This window comes from Camelus ferus, chromosome 1, assembly GCF_009834535.1.
Source record: "Camelus ferus isolate YT-003-E chromosome 1, BCGSAC_Cfer_1.0, whole genome shotgun sequence".
Lineage (NCBI taxonomy): Eukaryota > Metazoa > Chordata > Mammalia > Artiodactyla > Camelidae > Camelus > Camelus ferus.
The window spans coordinates 5618045-5643756 of NC_045696.1; the positions used below are offsets into that span (position 1 = coordinate 5618045).

Below are 25712 nucleotides of genomic sequence, written 5' to 3' on the forward strand. Positions count from 1 at the left end.
TCCCATGACCCTGCAGCTCTTCACCCCACCTACCTCTGGAGACCCATCTAAGACCACCGACCCTTCCCTTCCCCCTGGGCCCCAGCCACGTGGGCCTCCTCTCCCTGCCAGCCTCGGCACTGCCCTCTGTCTGCAGTGTTCTGCCTTCCTGCTCTCCCTTCTTCTTTGCCCAGTTAGTTCCCAAGTCAGATGGCACCTCTAGGGGGAGCTTCCCGGGTCACTGTCTAGATCAGTCTGGATCTTTGTCATACGTCCTCACAGAGTTGTAGCTCATTCCTTTAAAACGCTGAGAACAGTCCCTACGGTGATTATTTTATTACTGACATATCAGGTCCACGGAAACAGAAACATTTCCGTGTTCTCTATTTCCCCCACGCCTCACACAGCTCCTGGCACAGGGTAACCACTCTTACCTGTGTGTTGAAAGAATGGGTGAAATGGGCAAATTGCAAATGTGTAAGGTCAAATGTGGGATATTGTCTTGCAATTTTATTAAAATAGAATGAAAATTCTAGTAAAAAAGAATCAGGTCAACACTAAAAAGAAGTGGCCAGGAGGGGGAGCTGAAAGTTTGTGCTTCTGTAAATTTAGCCCGAGAGCGCTGACTTTTCCTTTAGCCCGTGCAGTAGTGGCATTTGTCCCCACTTGGTGGGAGTAGAGAGGCGCAGCTTCTAGCCCTGAAGGCGTTTCTTTGGTTGCTGAGTCTGGTAATGAATTTGAGCTTTTTGTCAAAAATACATAAAATATATAAAATTGTTAAATAACCGAAACCTACATAACTTGTCTATAACCACCCAAACTGACCATGGCACAATTCCATGTTATCCAATAAAGCTTGAAATTTCTGATTGATATACACACACACACACATACACACACACACACACACGCACACACACACACACACACACACATATGTATATATATAGGTCTATTTAATTTACGGATTTTCATGCTGGACTGAACCTGAGAAGTCATTGAGAACAGTCATCAAATTTCATGCATTAAACCGTTGAGGCCAGATGGCTGGTTGTACTGGCAGAGCTGGTACTGTTCATACATACATGGAGAAAAGACAGTCTCTTCAGTAAGTGGTGATGGGAAAACTGGACAGCTACATGTAAAAGACTGAAATTAGAACATTTTCCAACACCATAAACAAAAATAAACCCAAAATAGATTAAAGACCTAAATGTTAAGACTGGAAACCATAAAACTCCTAGAAGAAAACAGGTAGAACACTCTTTGACATAAATTGTTGCGATATTTCTTTGGACCTATCTCCTAAGGCAAAGGAAACAAAAACAAGAATAAACAAGTGAGACCTAATTAAACTTAAAAGCTTATGCACAACAAAGGACGCCATCAACAAAACAAAAAGCCTATTGAATGGGAGAAAATATTTGCAAATGATACACTCATTTGCAAATGGTATGACCAATAAGAGGTTAATATCCAAATACATAAACAGCTCATACAACTCGACAACAAAAAAACAAACAACCCCATTAAAAAATGGACAGAACATCTGAGTAGACTTTTTTCAAAGAAGACATACAAAAGACCAAAAGGCATATGAAAAGATGCTCAACATCATTAATCATCAGAGAAATGCAAATCAGAACTGCAATGAGATATCACCTCACACCTGTCAGAATACTTATCATCATGGGGGAGGGTATAGCTCAAGGGGTAGAGCGTATGCTTAGCATAAACAAGGTCCTGGGTTCAATCTCCAGTACCTCCTCCAAAAATAAAATAAATAACTAAACCTAGTTACCTGCCCCCCCCCACAAAAAAGAATACTTATCGTCAAAAAAAAAAACATAATAAATATTGGTGAGGACGTGGAGAAAAGGAAACCCTCATGCACTGTTGATGGGAATGTAAATTGGTGCAGCCACTGTGGAAAACAGTACGAGGTTTCTAAAAAAATAAAAAATAGAATTACCACATGACCCAGCAATTCCACTCCTAGAAATACTTCCGAAGAGAATGAAAACATTAATTCAAAAACATATATGCACCTCAGTGTTCATAGCAGTATTATTTACAATAGCCAAATTTGGAAGCAACGTGTCTGTCACTAGATGACTGGATAAAGAAGATGTGATATATATAGGACTTGGAGGGTATTATGCTAAATGAAGTAAGTCAGAGAAAGACAAATATTGTATGATATCACTTATATGTGGAATCTAAAACTAAAAACTAGTGAATATTAAAAAGAAATAGAGTCACAGTTATAGAGAACAAACTAGTGCTTACCAGTGGGGAGAAGGAAGCGGGAAGGAAAAAGTTTGGGGTAGGGGATCAAGAGGCGCAAATAATGTATAAAATAAATAAGCTACAAGGATATATTGTACGGCACAGGGAAATAGACAAAATTTTATAACTATAGATGGAGTATAACCTTTAAAAAACGTGAGAACCATGATATTGTACACCTGAAACTTACATAATATTGTAAATCAATTATAACTCAATTTTTTTTAATTTTAGGTAGCTAGTTTTACTAGTTTCTTTTGTGGTTTGTGAGCTTTATTTCTTGACACATGCCATGCTTTTTAAGATTTGTTTTTAACATTTACATTTTTTATTAAAGTATAATTGATTTACAGTGTTTCAGGTTGTACAGCAAAGTGATTCAGTTATACATATTTATGTACATTCTTTTTCAGATTCTTTTCTAGTACAGGTTATTACAAGATATTGAATATAGTTCCCTGTGCTATACAGTAGGTCTTTGTTGTTTATCTATTTTACATATAGTAACATTTACATTTTTAATTCATCTAACATTTATTCAAGTATAAAAAATGAAATAAGGATTCATTTTTGTTTTGATTTCCAGACGGATGTATAGCCCATTGCCACTCACTCTCATTTCCTGAATGTCTGCTTCTCTCCACCTTTATCTTATGCTAGGTTTGCACATGGATTTGTTTCTGTTTCTGAACTCTTTATCTCATTACATTGCTTTATCTATTCAAGCACTGGTATCCAGCTCTGTTAATGACTGTAGCTTTATATCTCAGTATCTGATAGAGGTCGTCCCTTCTCATCATTTTTTCAAATTCCTTTGTGTTCTCTCATATTTATTTTTCATATTCATAATTATATAAATTTAGGATAATTCTGTCAAATTCCTAAAAAATTACTCTTGACATCTTTACTAGGAGTATTTTGATTATGTAGATTAAATTAGGGAGAATTTACATCTTTATCCCCTTGGTCCTTCTTATTTATATAAGAACACAATATGTCTTTCCACTCACATAAATCTTCTTTTATTTCTTTCAGTTGTTTTAGAGTTTTCTTTGTATTATTTGAATTAACCTGTCTAGTTAATTAGTTTTTAGCTGATAAGTGGGAGCTCTTCATCTATTTTCTAAGTCATTTTAATTAATATATAGAAAGATTGATTTTTATATCTAATAGCCTATAGTTTTATTGAATTCTCTTTATAGTGTTGTGTGGGGCTTTCTAAGTTTTAAATCATGTTATGTGCACATAATAAATAATTTGCCTTTTCTTTTCCAGTATTTACACCTGTAATTTCTTTCTCATGTCTAATTTCATTGGCTAGTACCTCCAGAAAAATATTAATTAATTAACAGAAGTGGTAGTTGGCATTTCTATCTTAACCCTTACAACAATGTAAATTAATGTTTCACTTTTAAGCATGCGGTTATCTTTTAGTTTGAGATAGGTATTTCTTTATCATATTGGGAAAGCATTCGTTTAGGGCATTTTGAGTTGGGACAGCAGTAGCGAGAAGTTTGCCAGGAGTAGTGGATATGGAGACAGGAATTAAGGAAACAGAGGCACCTTGAACACTAATTTATTTCATCGATGTTTGTTGAACCCTTACTATTTCCCAGGGACTCTTCTGGGCACAGGGGATGCGGCAGTAGACAGAACAGTCAACAGTACCGCCACCATGACGCGTACAGTTCAGTGGGGCGTTCAGGCAACGTTCAGGCAACTAAATAAGTAAAATACATACATTAGATTGATGCTATGTGCTAAGAGGAAAAAGAAAGTGGGAAAGAGACTAGGAAGTGTTGAGAATGGGTGAGAAAAGAGGGAAATCTTGTAAGTCGCACTGCTGTTTCCCATGAAGCAGGACTGGTGAAGAATAATACAGTTTCCCACCCACACAATAGTTGGGGCTGGGAAACGGTCGTAACCAAAACTAAATGGTCCCTGTGAAGTATTATAACTTTGCTACAGAATATTTACCTTTAAGAATTAGGATTTTCTATAACACAAAATCCAAAACCTTTCCTTACTCATGTTCAACTTTGTACTGGAAAGAAGGCACAGGTGAGCCATGTGAATCTTTTGTTTTATGCCCCAAATTTTGAGAGGCCCTGCTCTGTTGGGGCACCTTCACATCTTGTTTCAGCAGGACTGTTTGATAATTACAACCAAAAATTTTTCAATCAGTTGCCAGCAGCTGATTCACTTTGATAGAGAAAAAGCCTTACAGGGTATGAAGTATGAAGCAATCCATATGCAAATAAATGTACACAGATTGATACTGGTTCACATTTTTGTTCTTCTTCTTCTTACATAAATGTTTATTTGTGAGCTTTTAACATTTTCCTTTTGTAATATCATTCTAGGTTTTTTGAAATACATTATTTTCTTAAAAAGAGACCAAAGCATGTCCATAAACACTACCCTGGAAACCTCATAAATACTACAGTGTGAAGAACCCTCCTCTCAGAACATAAAGTTGATCCTCATACATCTTAGGGACATTTGGTAACAAACGGCAGGTATGCATTAGTTCCTTTTAAAATGTGTTTGCACATGTTTATTTTTGGTCTGCCCTGTTATAAGAGCAAAATTGAAGGCAATTACACAATGTTGTAATACTCAGAATTATTCAGATATATATCTTGATCTTGAACATTCTTATTTCCCATTCTATAATTAAGTGAATAATTATAATAAAAATTATAATATAGTTAATGATAAACAAAAACTATAATAAAAATAATTAACTGAATGTGATATACACATTTATTGTACGTATAAGTGGCCATCCTTTTTCCCCATGGTGCGTGCATGCCAGAAAGGATGCATCATCGACAGGATCATGTCCTTCCATTAGTGTTTTCACCTGTGGGTCGTACTCCTCAGTCCGACGGACAGCAAGGAAACTGCTATGAGCCCTAAAATGATAGGAACATAATGAAATCATGCCTCAAGTGCAATAAAATGGGTACAGTTATGCTGTAAACACTGTTCAAAATATAGATGCTGCCAAAAAAATCTGAACTCCACACTGTCATAAATTTGATATATCAAAAACTAGTATGCTAAGTACATAGTGAGCACTAATTACTAACTTTATTTTCAAATCCTTGAAGACAGAGTTTGCCTTCTTCCTAACCCCAGTACCTGGAAGACACTGAATAAATGTTCCTTAACTGAACACTTTAAATTAATTAGCCAATTAATTAGGTGGTTGGCTTAAAACCTAGATTTTTCAATAATACACCACAAAATCAGAAATCTATATGTGTGGAGACTGCCTACATTTTTTACTGATAACAATGTGGTGTAGCCTATTTTTATTACTACAAAGACACTCTAAAACAACTTAATCAACGTAAAAGTGTAGTTATAGACCTGATATTAGTCATCAATCAATTTTTAACAGCCCAATGAAAAAACCACCGTTTAACAGACTGAATATTCCAGAGAGCTGCTTGATGCTTTCAAGGTACATCTCATTCTGACTAGTAATAGCCAATTGTCGAGCAGGAAAGATTACAAGCAATTTTGCTACCAAGGCTTCTTCTCACTGAGACATTTATTTTTTATTTTATTTTATTTTATTTTATTGAGTTATAGTCAGTTTACAATGTTGTGTCAACTTCCAGTGTAGAGCACAATTTTTCAGTTATACATGAACAAACAACATTCATTGTCACATTCTTTTTTACTGTGAGCTACTACAAAATCTTGCATATATTTCCCTGTGCTATACAGTATAATCTTGTTTATCTACTCTATATATACCTGTCAGTATCTACAAATTTCAAACTCAGTCTGTCCCTTTCCACCCCTCTCCCCTCTGGCAACCACAAGTTTGTATTCTACGTCTGTGAGTCTGTTTCTGTTTTGTATTTATGTTCATTTGTCTCCTTCTTTTCTTTCTTCTTTTTTTTTTTTTTAGATTCCACATATGAGCGATTTCATATTGTGTTTTTCTTTCTCTTTCTGGTTTATGTCACTTAGAATGACATCCTCCAGGGACATCCATGTTGCTGCAAATAGCGTTATGCTGTCATTTTTATGGCTGAATAGTATTTCATTGCATAAATACCACATCTTCTTTATCCAGTCACCTGTCAATGGACATTTAGGCTGTTTCCATGTCTTGGCTATTGTAAATAGTGCTGCTTTGAACACTGGGGTGCAGGTGTCATTTTGAAGTAGGGTTCCTTCTGGATATATGCCCAGGAGCGGGATTACTGGGTCATATGGTAAGTCTATTCCTAGTCACTGAGACATTTTTAATTGTGATATTTCAAACATTTTAAAAGAACTACAGTTACTGTCTCCTTGCTATAGAGACTGTGCAAAATAGAGACCCACAGGGGACAGTGCAGCCCTCAACAGAGGCCATGACTCTTGCCAATCCACAGGGAGGGGGCAACGAAGCCTTTAAATGCCCCTCTCTTACAGCTAACCCTAGACAGCCTTCCGTCTGGGTGCATTTTCATCTGGTACAACTGTTTTAGGAGAGATGTTTATAGACATTAAGGTTTATGTGGCTCCGATGGATTTCCATTAGAGTTTTTCTCCCTTTTTCTGTGTTACATCAATGTTTGTTAAAGTGAGAGACCAGGATGGCTAGTTTTCTACTGTATCAGCCATGGGGCAGTCAAAGCTCATTTTGATGACCATGTGATTCGGATGGAGGGTTTTTTAATTATAGGGGGGTAGGACCACATCCTCCTACCTCAACATTCTAATCTAGGAGTGGAGACGACACCTCCCCACCCTGACCTCCTTACCTTCGTCATCTCACTGTTCCTACCAAGTCTGACAAATGAAGGAATAAGTGGTTATTTTCACATATTCTAGGATTTTGAAACAATGAAAAGCCACGTAGCAAGTAATTCCCATAGGCTTCCCATAAGTCTTGACACAATTTAACATTGCGAGATTGCAATGATAAACAAATTGGATCAAACTAGGTCTGTTTGGGGTCAAGCAGTATGTGTAATGAAAGGAAGGTTAAAGGCAGACAGACCTGGATCCAGAGCCTGGTTCTTCCCAGTCACTGGCTTTGTGACCTCAGACGAGTTACTTCATCATTCTGAGCCTTCGTTTGCATCCATAAAGTAGAGTTAATGATACCTACTTCACTGAGCTGTTGTCATGATTAATTAAGCAGTGTATGTTAGCTCCTACCTCCATGCTCGGCATACAGTAGGTGATGGCGGTGGCGTGGCCATCATTCGGGCATTTACAGATACTGCCTGTGGGGCAGCACTCTGCTGGGCTTGAAGTCACAACAGGAACAAGGCCCAGTCTCTGTCTGCAGGGAGTCTTCAATCAGATGGGATTGGTCAAGTTGCTGTCCCCGGGAAAACAGTAGAGGGGCAAATAGACTGACTCCTGTCTGCACCTCCCACACGAAGACGCCAGCAGTGCCCTTGATGGTCCTGGCATTTGCCCCAGAATTCCTCTTGCAAGAGGAGAAACCAGTATTTGTTGATTGCTTACTATGTGACAGGCACTGTGATTCCAACACTGTCTTACTTCCCCCTTTAACAGCCCTAAAAAATCGCTGTTGTTCGTCACATTTTACAGATGGCCAAGGTCATTTAACTAAGTAAATGACAGGCCAAGGTTCAAACCCACGTCAGTCTGCCTTCAAATGTCTGTCACCTTCCGCTCTGTCACACTCCCACTCTTGCAGCTGTTGGACAACTTGGGACTGTCACACGGAGAGCACTCGAAGTAAGCCTTTATCCTCCAAGGCGGGCACGAGAAGGCATGTTCTAGGCTGGGGAAGAAGGAGGGGGTTTTGACGGGGCTTCAGCAGGAAGGGTCATCTGAAGGGTAGCTTGTGTCAGGAACAGCTGGTCAAAGACAAATTCTTACAGATTAGCAACCACTTTGGGGCAACCTGGATTCCTCAAGGTGGGTGGGGAGGAAATTAGGGGCTGAGGTCATGAGCAAGAGGGTGAGGAGGAACAGCTCCGAGGGACGAGGACAGGCGAGGCTGCGAGGGCTACAGCAGAACGTTTTTGGTCCCTCGGGGTCTCTTACATCAATATCCGGGTCTCTTCTTAACCCAGATGCAAAGCTTCAAAATTGAGGGTTTTGCCTGTGCTTCCGCCCAGTTACACGGCAGAATGTGTCTGGAAGGATGGATTCTGTGCTGTAGGATTGTGTGGTGTTACCACCAATGTGTTGTTCGCAGTCATGATGCCTAATGAAAAAAGTCCTGACCCTGAAGCTGGAAAACATGGACAGTCGCTTCCCCTGCCCGAGCCTGTTCCCTTTCTGCGCTTAGTATGAGATGGTGTGGACGTGGTTGGTAGAAACGCACTAGTTAAATATTAAGTACAGTGCTAGTATCACTAATATTGCATGGGCTAAGATTCCTGTAGTAGGGAGATTATGAACTGCCTGATGTATTTCATCAGAAGAGGAGAAACCTTGAGGGTCGATCAGATGCAGAAAGAGGCAGAAACTGATTAACAGGAAAAACCTCTCAGCAGAGGGAGTGATATTTGACCCCTCTTAGGAAGGATCTGATGCCAGCTAATTTCTCTCTTACTTTCTTGATAAAATAGGAGAATTCAAAGTACTGAGTGAAAAGATAACCCTTTTAAAGACCCCTGGGAGATGGATTACTTTGTTTCAATTGTGGTTGAGGTCGACTCATATAAAAGGGATTCTGGTGGCAGCATTACAGAGAAACGCGGAGCCATCTGGTGTGTAACTAAACCAGGGTATATTACTTATTTACGGGGAGTATATATTTGAAGTCCTTCTGTGCTTGATTTCCTATTCTCTGCATTTTAAATTCTCACTTTGGACAACTAAGAGGGCGTATCAGCAGTGTCAGGAGTCAGTGTGCACTGGAATCCACTATTTGTAAATTTTCAAGGATCAGGACCGGTGACAAGCTCTCTTGTAGCCGTCTTGAGCTATCGTGGAGCTGCACTGTGTTCTTCAGAGATAACTTTTGTATGAAACTTTTGGATTGTTAGAGAGTGTGTATTTAACTGTGGGCTGTCACCTCTCCCAGAGTCCTTAGACTGTGGGGACAACACAGTGTAGTATTGCAGACCCCCTGCAAGTGTGGGAGAGTTTGTGCAAAACACATGAGAGACATTACCATCTAGCCTTGTCTGTGCACAGATTATTCAGCTCCATCAACTTTGATACCACCGCCTATGCCCTATACCAAGAATTTAAAGTGGACATGAAACACCATAATATTTTTCCACTGAATTTTAAGCGAGGTGCTAGGAGCAAAAAGTTGAAGAGTTATTTTAGCTACATAGAACCCAGAAGCATCTGTGGAAGTTGCTTTGGGGATGAATTCACTAAACTAAAATATTCCTGATCTGTAAATTAAGAACTACTATGTTTAAATTACTGTAAATGTACTTAATTATAATCAAATTCACCCTAAATAAAAGCAGTGCGACTCCATGTACATCTTAATGCAGTTAGTTTTTAGAAATTAGGATCACAGCATCAAACTTCATTTTCATTTTTGGCTTTTAAACACATTTCTTTGAAGGCTACCTTACTCTACTATTGTTTTGTTCCCAAAAAAGATTTTGATTTTTCACATTGAACAGTTAAATTTTTCATAATTAAACAGACTGACTTTTGAATTTCCCAAATCCATTATTTATAAAAGTTTGGGGTTTGTATGGATGAAAATCTGGTCAGGTCTTTATTAAATAAACGTAAATTTTCCATGGGGTGGATTTCCTTCCAAAGGTTCCAAGCCCCAGATGATTTTCCCAGGGAGGCTGGCATGTTCTGAACTGTTTCTTCTGTTGTCACATGGGACATAATCAGGGAGGTCATATTCATGTCAGAAGAGTTTAAATGAAGGTTAGAAAGGAAAGCAAATTTCCTGAATTAAAGTATAAAGAACTTTATAATCATGGATCAAGTTTACAACCCACTATTAACTAAGAGTTTAATTTCAAAACAAACAGCAGCTCTAGAAAACTAGTAAATTAATTATATTCTACTCTATTTATTTAATCTCCGAAGTATGTGATTTCATCATTAGTAAATAAAAATGTGTGTATCTCCACAAATATGTTCAAATTTCCTTAAATGCTGCATTTCACAGCAGCCCTCCAAACTTAGCAAATACTGTCATTGTCTTCAGTTCTGATCAAGGCAGAAAATCCCAACCAACAGCCAGCTTTGGAGAATGAGACTGTAATTCACTCACTTATAAATCGTAGTCACTGCTGTTATCCAGTGTGAACTTTATATTTCCTGTGAATGTAATCGCACCAAAGTTCAGTCTCAGGAGTCATATTTTATGTAGAAAAAAATATAAAAACCAAATTGAAAATTTTTCCAGAAAATACTTCAGAATAATGTGTTGTCTTGCATTCCTGATTACGCATTTCTAAATATAATAAAGCATAGGTTCATTTGACTGTCAATAGCTGTAAATCTAAAAATACTTTTCTTCTATTAGGTTGTTTACTATGTCATTGGCTGATCTACCAGAAACAAATCTAGACGGACATTTCCCCAGTGTGGCCTTAGAAAACGGCAGGAGGTCTGCACAGTCCAGGAGGAACAGCCCCAGTTTTCAAAGAAACAGTAACGCTTCGGATAAGAGTGTTGATTATAGCAGGTCTCAGTGTTCCTGCAGAAGTTTAAGTTCTCAGTACGATTATTCAGAAGACTTTCTCTCTGAATATTCAGAAACAGCTGTTACTAAAAATTATTTAGAGAAGCTTGTAGTGAAAGAAAAAAAGGAGGAGAAGAAAAACTATAATGTGTCTAAAATCTCCCAGCCTAAAGGTAAGAAGCAAAATTTCCCAACCAAGACCAAATTTCTGGTTATAATCACATTGTTATTTAAAGCACTAGTATTTGCAGTGGTCCATATTCAGTTTTACTGTTTTCCTAGATTGAAAATGTGTGTTATAAGTGAATGTTTATGGAAGGAATGAGGAAATAGAGAAATTAAGGATAATTACAAAAGAATGGAAAGCTAGGCTCAGAATGTAGAGCCTAGCCCCCGGCACGACTTCCCGTCCTGCAGCCTACTAGCGAGGTTGGTTCCGTTTTCAGTTAACAGGAGGCTGTGTTGCAGAGTACCGCAGTACCTGGATTTCGCTGGGTTTCTGCCTTTCATCTCAGCTGAAGGATCAAGGTTTGCATCACCAATGAAATGTAAATATCTGTCTCAACAGCCCAGGAAGATGGTCTTCGAGTCCGGTGAGGCATATTGGCAAAGACGATCTTTAGAAAGAGAGTTGGTTCAAAAGGCTGTTAATAATGTCATTTCCTTGTAGATTTTAAAAGTGCCAACACCATCAGCTCCTAATGGTCCAAACTGGGATGGGCTGTGTGATATCCTCAATCTGCTCGCTCTCCTGACCTCCTGCCCAGACTGTGATTACTCACACGTGGGCAATCCTAGGCTTGTAAATAATCCCTATGTAGAGATAGCTGGAACTCTTTTCCCACTATGACCATAAGAATTGCCCCTAGTCTCCAGGCGGGAAATAAGAGCCTCCTCTCTGCGGGGCACATCTACTGTCAGGTTTACCCAGAGCCTGTCTCCCACCCCCAGCCTGCGATGACCAGCTGTGCCTGGGACCCCCTGTGCTACTGCTGGACCATCTAGACTCTCCAGTTCCCCTTATTCCTAGTTACAGAGCCAGGACTCCTAATCTAAGACCCATGTCTGGGGACCCCAGGAAATCCTTTGCATTTTTTGTCTCTGTTTGCATTTGTGAACTTTTCTAGGGAGAAGAGGACCCACAGTTTCCCTCCAAATTCTCAAAAAGTTAACAGACCTTTATCTCCAGAGGTGGGGGTCCCGCATCCCTGGCAAAGCCCAGGACGGAAGAGTCTGTTAGAAGTCTGTCTGGCCGTTTGTAGAGATTATCACAACAGGACATACATCGTGCACAGTTAGATTCCACAGTTCGAATCCCTTATCTGGATCTGAAATTTACAAAGCTCTGAAAACCAAACGTCTTTCACATCTTTGGCACCAAAACTGATTTGGTAAAAAACCTAATTTGAACTGACATGAAACCGATCTTTATTAATTTCACTTAGAGTGAAATATAGTCATATATTTCACCACAGAAATCATCTTTGATGAAAGTACGCTGTCGCCAACCCTGCTGGGAGTACTATGGAAACACTATAGGTGCACCACAAAAAATAAACCCCCAAAATTCAGGAACGCTCTGGCCCAGGGATTCATGACAAGGGCTCATCCAACAATGTATTACATCTTCTACTGAGTCTAGACTCTCGGCTGTGATTTATAATAGAAATAAATACAGGTTTTAGTGTCAGAGAAGACCTTACTTTCCATTTGTTTTATGTCACTTTGTGGTTGGTTATGTAACCTTGGACAAATGACTTATCATCTCTAGCTATAAAATGGACTACCACTGACCTTACAGAACTGTATTAAATGAGATAGCTAAATACAAATACCTGGCCTAAAGCACAGGTATTCATTAAATGTCAGTTCCTTCCCCTTCCAGCTGGCGTGTGTCCGTGTGTATGTGAGTGGTGGTGGGGGGGGGGGTATTACACATACGTGTGTATTTATGGACCTACATATCTACAGACATATCACTAGTAACAAACTGGGTTATCTGCTCACACAGGCCAGCAGGAAATCTCAGCCGAAAAAAAGCACAACTGGAATACTGCATTTTTTAATTCTCAAATCAATATGGTTATGCAGAGAAGAGATGCTATGACTCACCGCGTACTCTCAGCAAGACTTCATAAGATTAAAGAACTGAGAAATGAATTAGCTGATCTACACCGCAAACTGGAAGCCACAGCCATAGAAAACCAGTTTCTGAAACAACTTCAGTTTAGGCACTTGAAAGCGATAGGAAAATACGAGAATTCACAAAATAATCTACCTCAAATTATGGTTAAACATCAGAATGAAGTAAAAAATTTAAGGCAGCTACTTAGGAAATCCCAGGGAAAGGAGAGAACTGTGTCTAGGAAACTTAGAGAAACAGACAGCGAGCTGTTGAAGACGAAAGATGCCTTGCAGGCCCTGCAGAAGCTTTCTGAAGACAAAAACCTTGCAGAGAGGGAAGAACTTACTCAAAGATTGTCTGTTCTTACGACAAAAATGGAGGCAAATGACAAAAAAATACAGGTCTGTATTTCAGAGGCCTAGAAATGTTCAGTTTCCAAAATTAATATGAAGAGGGGGCACATTCATCATGCTTGCCCCCGTGGGGTGAAGCGTGACCAGCTGCTTTACTGGGCACAGCACACGGATGGTGGTGTCCGATGGGGAGGGGGGACAGCGAGGGCAGGGAGGAGAGGCAGAAACAGCTCCTTTTGTGGCTGGGCTCACTGTCTGGACATGACCGTTCTCCAGCAGTCCAGCTGCTGGTGTCAGGGGTGTCTGTTCGTGTGCTGAAGGGGTTTTGCTGGGTTGGGTTGTGTTGTGTGAAACCTCTCAGAAAGCAACCCTCTACTTCAAACTGCTTAGTAAAAGGCTCTTCCCTAAACCCTAAACTGCATCTCCTCAGCACCTCTCCTGGTACCCCCTCACCAGCTTGTCCAGCCACTACCACAGAGGCACTTCTGGTGTTTTAGAAACAGGAATTTTTCCCAAATAATATCCCTGGGAACAAATATGGAAAAGGAATTTAAATCATTGAAGAAATGAATAGATTGATATTCCTCAGCCGTGTCCGGCTGTCAAAAGCTTGGGGATTATGTTATGAAGGGTAATTTGGGAGAAACGCGTCAGTTATATTGAGAATTCTGCCTGTTTTACACTGGGTATTTTTTGGTCTCGATGGACATGAACATAAATGGAATCAATTTCCTGTTTAATTCCTTAGTGGTGAGAGACAAGTATTTTCTACGATCTTGAAGTAGTAAGAAGATATCAAGTTCACTTTAACCCCTTTTTTATCTCAGTTATTTCTTCTTGGGTAAAAATCGTCCTCTGTTCTCACATAAAATGGACATGTGAGCTACAGAAAGTAAAGAGCAACCTCGTTTTTCAGTCATGTAACTACTAGACCAAAGTTCCGTTGTTTGGCCTTTCAGGTAAATTGGATTCATCTTAACATCTTCTGTCATGGAACAGGAAGTGTGTTTCTCTCTCATCCGCAGATTTTGACACACACATGTTTAAGTAATTCCTGTTTTTATGCTGTCACCAAAGCCAAAAAGAATTCAAGAACTAATTCGCTATTTTCCTGGCAGAAGCACTTGGTTGTATGGGAACTTTCATTTGGTTGTAGGGCATTTGGTGGGGGGAAAACGTTTGTGGGCTAAAACACAGGCATTTTTTAAAATACTAGTATTTCAGGAAGTGGGATTTTTTAGCAATTACTTCACCCTATTAGCTTACCATATTTCCCACTTTTCTTTAATGAGAAAGTATTAATGTTAGAATGGGGGAGACCACACTTTGTGGAAAAAAGGTAAAGAAAAGCCCTTTTAGCCAAGCTGCTGTCAAAATCCAGATCAAACAATTCTCCAGTAAGACAGGTCTCACCCCAGAGAGAAGGTGGCTATGCAGCAGTGAGTCCTGTGTGTTTGGAGACGGTCACTGTGCTAAATCAGTCCTTTTGCTGTCTTCTACTCCATCTAAGTGGTGTGGCTCTGAGTTCCGATCACAACCTCCAGTCTCAGTTCCGGGGAATCGTAGTCCCGGACGGTCTGCGCTGACACTGGTCAGCTCTGGCAAGAGAGGCTTGAAAGCCTTTTAGAGAGTGCGCTGTGCCAGGTCAGCAAAACACTTCGTTTCAACAGACCTGCTTTGGTTTAGTTTTAAAGTAAGACATTGATTACATTTACTGATTTTCAAGATCTGCTCAAAAAATTTTTTTATCAAGTGCAGAATGTAAAAACCATTAGGCCGGAAACATTTATTCTCTAAAGCTGGGACCAGGGGTTTTTCACTTTGTCGGGGGCAGGGGGGCTTTTTAGTTCTAATACACACCCTCTAGACAAGCCACCTACTAACATTGTATTAAAATTTTGCTCTTTTCATACATGTAGTTAGTTCCATTACGTTTGAAGTTTTGTATAATGTTACATTGGTTCTAGAAGAGTTGAAATGTATACTGTTTTCAGAACTTGGAGAAACAGCTGAGGCTGAACAACAAAGCCTTTACCCGGCAGCTGGCCAGCGAGAGCCAGAAAACCTTAGCAGCTCACGCAGCTACGAACGCTCTGCAGCTGGAAGTCAAGCGCCTGCAGCAGGAACTTAAGGTACTTCTTGCAAAGCAAAATGTAACAGAATTTCTGAGACTCCACTTCCCAAAATATCAGAGCTATTTATGCCTAATATAAATTGTAATTACTTGACTTTAGGAATATCTTTCTCAAATTAACTTTTTTCCCTACCATCATGTGAACAGATAGAGGATCTGAAATTATTAGAATGAGTTAACAGCCTGGTGAGTATGTACTGTAATTAGAAAAATTAAAGCTCTAATCTATCATTAAAAAGACTTTATCATTTTATGTCATCACATGAAGTAATATTACTGGTTTTTGTTAACACTTTAGTGGAAACCCAAATAAGTTTTTCAATTAAAAAATTAACATTATTAAAATAGAGTAATTTTAGAGGCCCATAAATTCATTTTATTTATTTTTTTATTTTTTTTTAATTGAAGTATAGTTGATTTACAATATTGTGTTAGTTTCAGGTATACAGCAAAGTGATTCAGTTATTTTTTTCAGGTTATTTTCCATTATAGGTTATTACAAGATATTGAATGCTGTTCTCAGTGCTATACAGTAAACCCTTTTAGCATATCTATTTTATATATACATAAATTCATTTTACAGTCTCACTTGCCAATACGCTTGCAAAACTATCTTTTAAAGTGTGCTCTAACTTGGAGGGTATTATGCTAAGTGAAACAAGTCAAATAAGAAAAAGACAAATACTGTATGAGATCACTTATATGTGGGATCTGAAAAATACAGCAAACTAGTGCACGTAACAAAAAAGACACAGAATCACAGATACAGAGAATAAATCGGTGGTTACCAGTGAGGGTGGGGGGTGGGGAGGGGCAGTCTGGGGTAGGGGAGTAGGAGGTTCAAACTCTTAGGTATAAAATAAGCTACAAGGATATATTGTACAACTTGGGGGATATAGCCAGTATTTTATAATAACTATAAATGCAGTATAACCTTTAAAAATTATGAATCACTGTATTATACACTTGTAATTTACATATTGCACAGCAACTATACTTCAATATTTTAACAGTGTGCTCTAAAAAATGAGAATTAAAAATATTTACTTTTTCAGAGTTTGCTCTTTCTGCCTTGAAGATTTCTAAAGTATTTGATAAGATACTTAAGAAACACAGGTCTTTTCAGCCTCAACTAGTAAATCTTAAGCTCGATTCTTTAAAACAAGAATCTTTAACTTTTATGACAGGTAGGGAGTTCAGATTTCCTGGGAGCCATGAGAGCACGGAGAGGCAGGGGAAGGATATTAGGGGAGAAAGCTGGATGTAAGCTCTCCCTTGTAAAGCAGGGAGAGAGTCCTGTTCCTTTCTTCTCTGGAGCCTCAGGAAACTTCAGAGAGAATATGCCAGAAAATGGGCGTGGCCATAACCACCAGCTTAGAAATCCAACAGGAGAGGCTTCAAGATCCATTGGTCGAGGCAAACACACACACACACACGGAGACACAACCAGGGAATTTTAAAATAAATTTGTGCTATCATATGCAACCATATGCACATAAATACTATGCAGTCATTAAAAAACAATTTTGACAGGAGAAAAGCTTAATGATTGATAAAATATTTAATGAAAAGAAAGATCCAAAATTTATTTTAAAAAAGAAAAGTAAATATACCTCCACACAATGGATTTCTGTGCATCTGTAAAAAGGAATGAGGACTCTTTACATTGTAATATGAGTAATCGCCAGGATACATTGATAAATGAAAAAGGCAGGCAGAGGAGCGTGCAGCATGCCAGCATGTAAGTAAAGGAGACAGAACAAATACATCCACATATTTGCTTATAATTAGAAAAACCCGTAGTAGGATGACAACGGAAGTGGGGAGAGAGCAGCAAGTAGAAGGGACAGCTGTAGAACCTAGGTTTCCTCAAATATATTTTTGGTAGATTTGACTTTGGAACCATGTAAATGTTTTGCATAATTATGAAGCAGAATGAAATGTAAAAAAAATTGGAAATCATTCCCTAAAAATACAAAGTAAAATGAAGGAAAAAAATGAACCCACTGCATATTCACTGTTGGCATAATGTCACAGAGAGACACCATTCCAGGCGACCTAAAGCACGTTAATTTCACTGCATGTGCCTAGTGAAACACACTCCCGCTGACAGTGTAGGAATGGTGATTTTGAGACTGTTGTGTATATCTTAGGAGATAAACCACATGGTGAACTATATTCATGTCATTGAGAACTGGGATTTGGGGATGGAAGAAAGAAAATACAGAAGTCAGATAAGGTCAAATAGTAGACCTGGCTGTGAATTTAAATGAAAGTATGAATTTATGACATTCTATCTTTAAAAATAAGTACATATTTCCTAATGCGACCAACTCACCTGCAGGGAACACCCCTAGTGCAAGCTTGTTCTTCAAAATCCATAACCCACTAAAAAGAACTGAGTCACCTTAAAAAAAAAATTCTAGGTCTGGAGCATGAAAGACGTACTATGTGAGCCCGGGACACTGTCCTACAAAAAAGCAAGAAAAGTGTAAGAACTATCAGGGGAACGTCAGAGAGACTCAGGAGCCATCAGTCTGGAATAGGTTCCTAATGGCCAGAGATGAGGCGGTTTAAGGACTGATAAAGGGAACTGCGTGGACAGAAACTTATCAAATGTATAGAAATCAAAAAGTTCATAAGGCTGCTTACAAAACAGAACACCTCAGTGATTAGTCATCTTGAGTATACTAGGGAACCTAGCACACTATTTCAAAAACTGGTAAATAAAGGAAAGGAAACAATTACTTTCACCTTTCCCATACCCGGAGTAATCAAATAGTTTCTGAGGAGGGAAGATCCTCTTTGTAAAGGCATTCTGATCAATAATGTCAAAGGAATGATAGGATGACAATATCACTATTTTGGAACTTTTAATGAGTTAGTGAATCTAAGCAATGATCGTCACAAAAGGGAAACCATCTGACGCTGTGCACTTCCTGACTCCTGTACACACCTCCACCCAGGGAGTGTTCCTGCCAAAAAAACCTATACCTTGATTGATTAAACATTTAGATCTAACAACCAATTTAAAAGAAATACAGGGGTCAGGGGAACATGATAGATAACACCTCAGGGACACAATCAACATCACACTGTGGGAAACTCTACAGCACAAACAACCCAGTTTCCACAACAAATAAATAGCAAAGTGAAACAAACAAAAGAGATGATGGTGGGAACTTACAGAAAAGAGACCATGACGGAAAACTCAACAATGGAAAAACAAATGACCCAATTCAAAAATGAAAAAAATTACTGAAATAGACATTTCCCCAAAGATAGACAAATGATCAACTAGCACATGAAAAGATGCTCAAGTGTTTATGAGGGAAACACAAATCAAAACCACCATGAGGATGGCTACTATCAAAAACAAGTATTGGCCTATTTACAATAGCCAAGACAGGGAAACAACCTAAATGTCCATCAACAGATGACTGGATAAAGTTGTGGTGTATATATATATATATTTATACACACACACACACACACACACACACACACACAGTGGAATACGACTCAGCCATAAGAAAGACTGAAATAATGCCATTTGCAGCAACATGGATGGACCTGGAGATCGTCATTCTAAGTGAAATAAGCCAGAGGGGAGGGAATAGCTCAAGTAGAGTGCATGCTTAGCATGTCCGAGGTCCTGGGTTCAATCCCCAGTACATCCTCTAAAAATAAATAAACCTAACTAACCCCCCACCTCCACCAAAAATGAAAATAATTAAATAATACAATAACAAATAAAATATTTTTTTAAGATACGTTAAAAAAAATACATGGAAGAAAAATAAGACACCCAGGGAGTGTGTTACACAAAGTAATTTAAAACCACCCATTGTGACACTTCCTCTGACTCAGTCATTGAACCCAGGCCTCTCACCGATGGTCCCTCCTGCGTTCAGGATATACTCCTACCTCCCACCAGTCCTGTCTCATCCGGAAGGATGAGACTGCCTTTCATGCTTCATGGTCACCTCTAGGGCCGACCCAAGGGAAAGAGGAGTAGAAACTTTAAGGATGTTTTAGACTCCTGACTATTCCAGAGATTTGAGCCTAAGGGGACACAGAACCCCATTCAATTTAAAAATACAGCAGACTAGTGAATAAAACAAAACAAATGTAGATTCACAGATCTAGAGAGCAAACAGTGGGGAGAGGGGAGGGGGAGAATGGGGTGGGGATTAAGAAGTCCAAACTATTATGTATAAAATAAGCTACAAAGATATATTGTACAGCACAGGGAATACAGCCAATATTTTATAATAACTATTCATGGAGTATGACCTTTAAAAATTGTAAATCACTATATTGTTCACCTGTAACTTGTATATTGTACATCAACTATACTTCAATTTAAAAAACAAAAAAAACACCTTTTTTTCCCTCAACAAACTAGGATTTCAAACTTTTTGTTTTGCCAAGACTTTAAAAAGTCAGCACTGAGATTTAAAGCTGAACAACAATGTCTTTGTTGCAGGCTGCACCTCTGGCACTCGCTGTGTAAATGCAGCCCCGTCTAACAGAATTTTGTGTGAGGAGAGTGTTCGGTCCCACAGATCAACACTGTGGTCCCCACTCACATGCAGCGACTGAGGGCTTGAAATATGGGTCGTATGACTGAGGACTGAATTTTTTTGTAATTAATTTAAATCACAGCGGGGTTCGTGGCCACCGTATTGGACCACACAGAACAAAAACTTCATGACACAGTCCCAGGGGACAGAAAAACTACAGTGAAAGGAACTGGCTTGCAGAGTCTTCAGAAATGTTGTCCCCATCACAATGGTTTGTCACTGTTAAAAAGCTAGTACTTTCTGATGTCAGAAATGATATATAACAAAATGGCCCATTTCTCTTTCTGCTGGAATCTATAGTTTTGCTCAAAGACCGCTGAGCTCACCCTAAATCGTTTTTTACAAGAACCTCAGGTTGAGAAAAAGCAAACATTTATAGAAATGTTGGTACTGCAATTCCCTTTAGGAGAAGGACAGAGAGCTGGAAATTAGAAACATCTATACTAATCGGATACTTAAAAATCTACATGACAAAGAAGATTATCCAAAAGGTAAGGTATGTTTTCATTGTGTTTGCTCAGAATCTATTTTGAAGTCTCTAGTCAGATTTTCCTAATTTATATCATCAAAATTTTTAAAAATTTTTTTATTTAAAAAAAATCATTGTATTAGGCATTGAAACATTTTGTGGTTCTAGAATAATGAAACCTAACATGGTTGAAACAGCTAGAGGAGAAGAGAGATCCTTTCCTGTCTTCCCATCCTCTGTCCTCTCTGTCCTTACTCAGGCAGGTTAGAGGGTAACTTTTCAGCTTGAAGCAAAACGTCTGCCAGATACTGACCTTTCTAAGTATGTCCCTTAGCCAGTGTGTGGATGTTTAAAGTTACCTTTATTTCAGTACAATTTACCTCAATAAAATGCATGCATTTTAAGTGTGCAGTTCAGTAGGTTCTGACGAGCGCGTGTACCCACGTAACCACCACCCCGCCAAGATGCAGAACATCCCATCTCCTCAGGAGGCCCCCTCCTGCCCTGGCAGTCCGCGGTCCCCCGTCCCCGGCCTGCGGCCACCTCTGGTTTCCCTTGGGTCACAATAGCTTAGTTTGCCTGTTGTGGAATTTCCTGCGTGGGCTCATGCAGCAGGTCCTCTCTTGTGCCTGGCTGCTTTTGTTCAGCATGACGTTTTTAAGATTCATCCATGTTGCGCCATGTGGTTAGTTTGCACCTTTTTATTGCTGAGCAGTATTTTTTCCTTCAGGACAGGACGTCCTTATTTTCCCCTCCAGATCTCCCAGCCCAAGATTCTGCTCAGAAGACGTTCAGTAGGAACACTCCCCTCTCATTTTGCTAGAAGTAACAACATGTTTACTTTTAAAGGCTGTGACCTCAGATTTCCTGGCCTTCCTTCCTTTGTTCCCTTCTGGCTCATAGACCAGAGTGACAGCCAGCAGAGAGGACGCTAAAATCAAGCAGGGGGTCATTTAAATGGAATAACACTTCCAGGAAAGGGACTGCTGGGTTTAGTGGTCATGCCCTTTGGCGTGGGCAGCGCAGCCATCAGTGGCCAAGAACTCTGGCACAGGAGACCTTGGTGGCTCACCCTCTCACCATTGCATGTCTACAGTTTTGGTTTTTGGTTTTTGGTGTTTTTTGTTAATGGAGGTACTGGGGATTGAGCCCAGGACCCCGTGCATGCCAAGCACGGGCTCTGCCCCTGAGCTATACCCTCCCCCCGCCTGTCTTCAGCTTTGAACCCTTCTGCAAGCAGGGAAGCCGTGTCCTCCAACAGCAGTGCTGACCCAGCCTAACTCCTGCTTGTTTGGTGCTCTCTGCCTGGGAACCCATAACCCTTGTGGCCCAAAATGAGACAAAACAGGGGAAATAGGAGGTGAAAAAGTGAAACTGGCAAATGTTATTAATTTACTGAAAACCTTTAGAAAATATCTAGTACATTTTGTTTTATTATCACATCACAAACTTCTGTGTTATTTTATATGTAAAATCAATATTGCTTCCAAATGTAAAATATGTTTCTTACACATGATTTACCTGTTCTGTAGTTTCTTCAACAAAGTCAGTACAAGCAGACAGGAGAAGTTTTTCCTTTACAAGTGTGAGACACCAGGAAACCCAAAAATCAGAAGATGTTCCATCTCTGGGCAACTAAGGTACAGCAAATTTGAATTCTTGCAATGTCTAATTAAACATTTCTTTACAAAAATAGTCTATGATCACTTGCTCTATACAAAAGGTATTTTGTATTCATTGAATAAAACACAATGTAAAACTATCTGTACCTCCAAAATGTGTTTTTGCTGCTTTTCTAAATTACAGGGTAAAAAGACAACAGGAAACATTGGGCATAAAGAAAAACCAACTGAAATAATCTATGCACTTTCTCACTGTATCAGCAAATTCCCAAACCAAGAGGATTCCAAGAGAAAACAAGAAGGTAATTTTAACAGCTCTTTAAGTCTCCTTTAGTCTTTTTTTTAATTGAAGTAGAGTCGATTTGTCTCCTTTACGCTTAGTTTATTCTTTTAATTGTGAATTACTGTGTGTGTATAAAAGTACACATAAAAGAGAGATCTTCCATTTAAAGAACCGTTGTAAAATGAACACCTGTGAAGCCACTTCCTTGCTTAAGCAGCAGAACGTGGGTGTCCCCTAGGACACCCCGTGGGCCCCTCGTGACCACAACCCTCCCCTGCCCCCCAGAAACACCACCCTCTTCAGTTTGATGCCAGTCATCCCTTCCTTTCCTCACCCTCCCTATCCTGCGCGGACCCTTCAACAACGTGTTCAGTTCTGAAAAACTGAGTCACAAACCCAAACCCAGCTGAGCCAAGGGCAGCACTACCCCTCATGGAGACTAACGAAGCATCCAGAGAAGGCAGGCTGGACGGAGGCTGGCTGCAGCTTCCCGAAGGCCTGGGGCACAGCCAGAGCCCTGGTCACGGGTCCTGGGAGGAGGGGCCCATGGGAGCCGGGTGGCCTCAGGGCTGCTCTGCAGGTGCAGGGAGAGTCCCGGGTGGGCTGCTCGGTGCTTCTTGTGCTCAGATCCCAGAGCTGATGTCCAGCTCTCAGGAGTCTGTCAGAGCAGAGCATTCCTGGGGGGTGAAACCAGGGTCCTCGGCCAACCCAGACTGCCGGGACCAGAGGGTGGGGACACCTCCGCCAGGCCCTGGTCAGAGTGGACCCGGGATGCTGGAGGCTGGAGGGTCAGCCCTTAATGCTTAAGCCCCTTGGCCTCCGGCCTGTGCCCCATCCCTCTGGAGCACAGCTGTCATCCTGGGGCCTCCCTTCACCTTTCCCGCTGGCGCCTGGCGCCCCTTCTTCACTGGGCCTTCTGTTTCTTCCGCCAAATCCTCCCCTTCCTTGGTTAACACCATCACATCCTGCCAGCACAACCTCTTACTTGCTCCCTGAGAATGGATGCGTGTGAGGTAAATCTGTGTGCCTTTCATCCCGAGGTGTCATTATCCGACCCTAGACTTGACTAATAATTGACTAGAAAGAAAATTCCGGGTTGGAGATCATTTTCCCTCAGAATTTTGAAGATGCTGCCCCGTTGTTTTCATGTTAACATATTGCTCAAGGGAAATCGGGTGAAACCGCACACGGCTGGGCAGGCCCAACCTCCCTGGAGAGAGCAGTCACTGGGAATAGCCCCCCAGGTTCCCCCGGAGCCGCGGGGAGGGGCCTCAGTACAGGCCGGGAGGGGCCACACCTGAGCTGTGCGGTGTGGCCTTAGAATGAAGTTTAATTAACACCCCGGGCCCCACCCGGAAAGCCACGCTGCCTGGTGCAGGTCCTGCTGTGGTCCCCGGTCCATTGACGTTTTCCACCTATTTTTTTTTGTCCTTTTGGTACTTCATATCGTCCTAGGAAGTTGACTCACTCACTCGACAACTATTTTCTGAGCATATGCTGTGTGTCAGGCTCTGATCCAGGCATTGGGGGTTGGGGGCAGCGGAGAGGGCAACATGCCCGCCCTGGGTGCGCGTGTCCCGGGGCGGGAAGATGTGCGGGACGTTTAGGTGAGCGGGTGGCAGGCGCTGCAAAGACGGGCCAGAGAAGGAGGTGGGGAGGGGGCCGTGGTGGGGAGATGAGGGTGTCGATGGCACCTCAGTAGGACTCGCAAGGAGGGAGGAAGTGACCCACGGGGTCATCCGAGACGAGCACTCCAGGCAGAGTGCCCCGCAGACGCCCGGGGAAGGGGGAGAGATCACGCAAATTTTATGAATGCCATTTTTCTCTTGTTTCATGATTCTCATTTATTCGGTGTGTGTATAAATTCACATGACAGCGCCTTCCTCTGTATTCCAGTGTCAGATGCATGTATTTTCTTTCCTTTTTGTCATTTTAATGTGCCCGACCGGAGGTGTAGCTCAGTGTGCTAAGTATCCAGCTTGCAGTAGAAACCCATCACTCTTAAAGACACTAAGCTGGCTGCGTTTCTAACACAGGCTTATCCCAGGACGGGGGGCGTCCGGAAGCAGAGCCGTCTCTGGAGAACGCTGGGCCGCAGAGAGAGACAGTGGCCGATCCAGACAGGAAACCCACGTTACTGAAGGAACAGGAACTGCCACCGAAAGGCGCTCAGATGACCCATCCTGAAGGGGAAGGCGGTCAGGAGGACGAGCCAGGAAAAGAAGAGTTTAGACGAAGTCCGGAAGTCAATGACACGGGCGACGTGCCGGATAAAAACGCCGCTCCAAGTGTCAAGACACCCTTCAGACAGAGAAAGCGTTACTCCTTCACAGAAGCCACGGAAAACCTGCACCAGGGGCTTCCCGCCGCGGGGGGCGCGGCCGCCCCGGGCGGCGCCAGGGCCGCGCTCGGCACCGGCCGGCGTCGCGGGCCCGCGGGGGAGCCGAGGCCCGAGGGGCCGGCCGGCGCCGGCCCGCCCTCCTGCGGGAGGTCCTCCCGAGCAAGCGCGAAGGACACGGCTTTCAGGGAGAAGAAAAGCAGTCTGATGGAAGAGCTCTTCGGCTCAGGCTGCATCTTAAAAAACGACCAAGCTGGTCCTGCGGTCGTTAAAGAGCCTGAGGAGAGGCTGCAGAGTGAGATGCACCGCGTGCCTCCTGGTCAGGCCTCCGCCAGCAATGCTTTCGGAGATTCTAAAGTAACTGTGGTCAGTTCTATCAGGTCATCTTCACCGACAGAAGGAAAGAGGAAAATAATTATTTAAATATAATCAATATCCTAACCCACTCTGGTTTGATATTCTGGTCTTATGTGCCTTGAATCTTACCATTTTAATTACATACGTGTATGTGTTTTCACTACTTAAATCGACTTTGGATAATTAAGGTTTTGTTCTAGTGCTCATCTGACTTTAAAATCCACTGTACATTAGCCAAGGACAACGTTTCAAAAACAAAATTACATCTTTTTTTCCCTACAACTGAAACATGTCCACTATCTTTTGGAAGACTGATTTATCATATGGTTCAATATTCCATGAGCCTCTGTAGCCAGTAAGTTAGTCAACCCAAGACATACACATCTCCTGCAAGTGAGAACTGTGTCAGGAGTCAAATGACTCTAACTTAAAACCACGGAAGCAGCTCTGAAAGGAACCCATATAATGAGAAGCCTCTCTTTAAATTTAAATTTTAAAAAAAGCAGTGATGACCAAGCTTGGTTTTATGAAAATTATTTTTGAGTGTTCTCTTATTCCGCTAA

The 25712-nt window shown here is 41.0% G+C and overlaps 1 protein-coding gene across 1 annotated transcript; it reads left to right on the top strand.

Annotated features, from left to right (window-relative positions):
- The first annotated feature begins 4680 nt into the window (after nucleotides 1-4680).
- Nucleotides 4681-25215, top strand: LCA5L (lebercilin LCA5 like). Its single transcript, XM_032463531.1, is given in 9 exon segments — nucleotides 4681-4787; nucleotides 10724-11055; nucleotides 12894-13408; nucleotides 15355-15492; nucleotides 20487-20571; nucleotides 22082-22176; nucleotides 22178-22189; nucleotides 22356-22473; nucleotides 24491-25215. Coding segments are annotated over 8 exon segments (2010 nt in total). The 5' UTR covers nucleotides 4681-4787; nucleotides 10724-10733.
- Nucleotides 25216-25712: the final 497 nt, after the last annotated feature.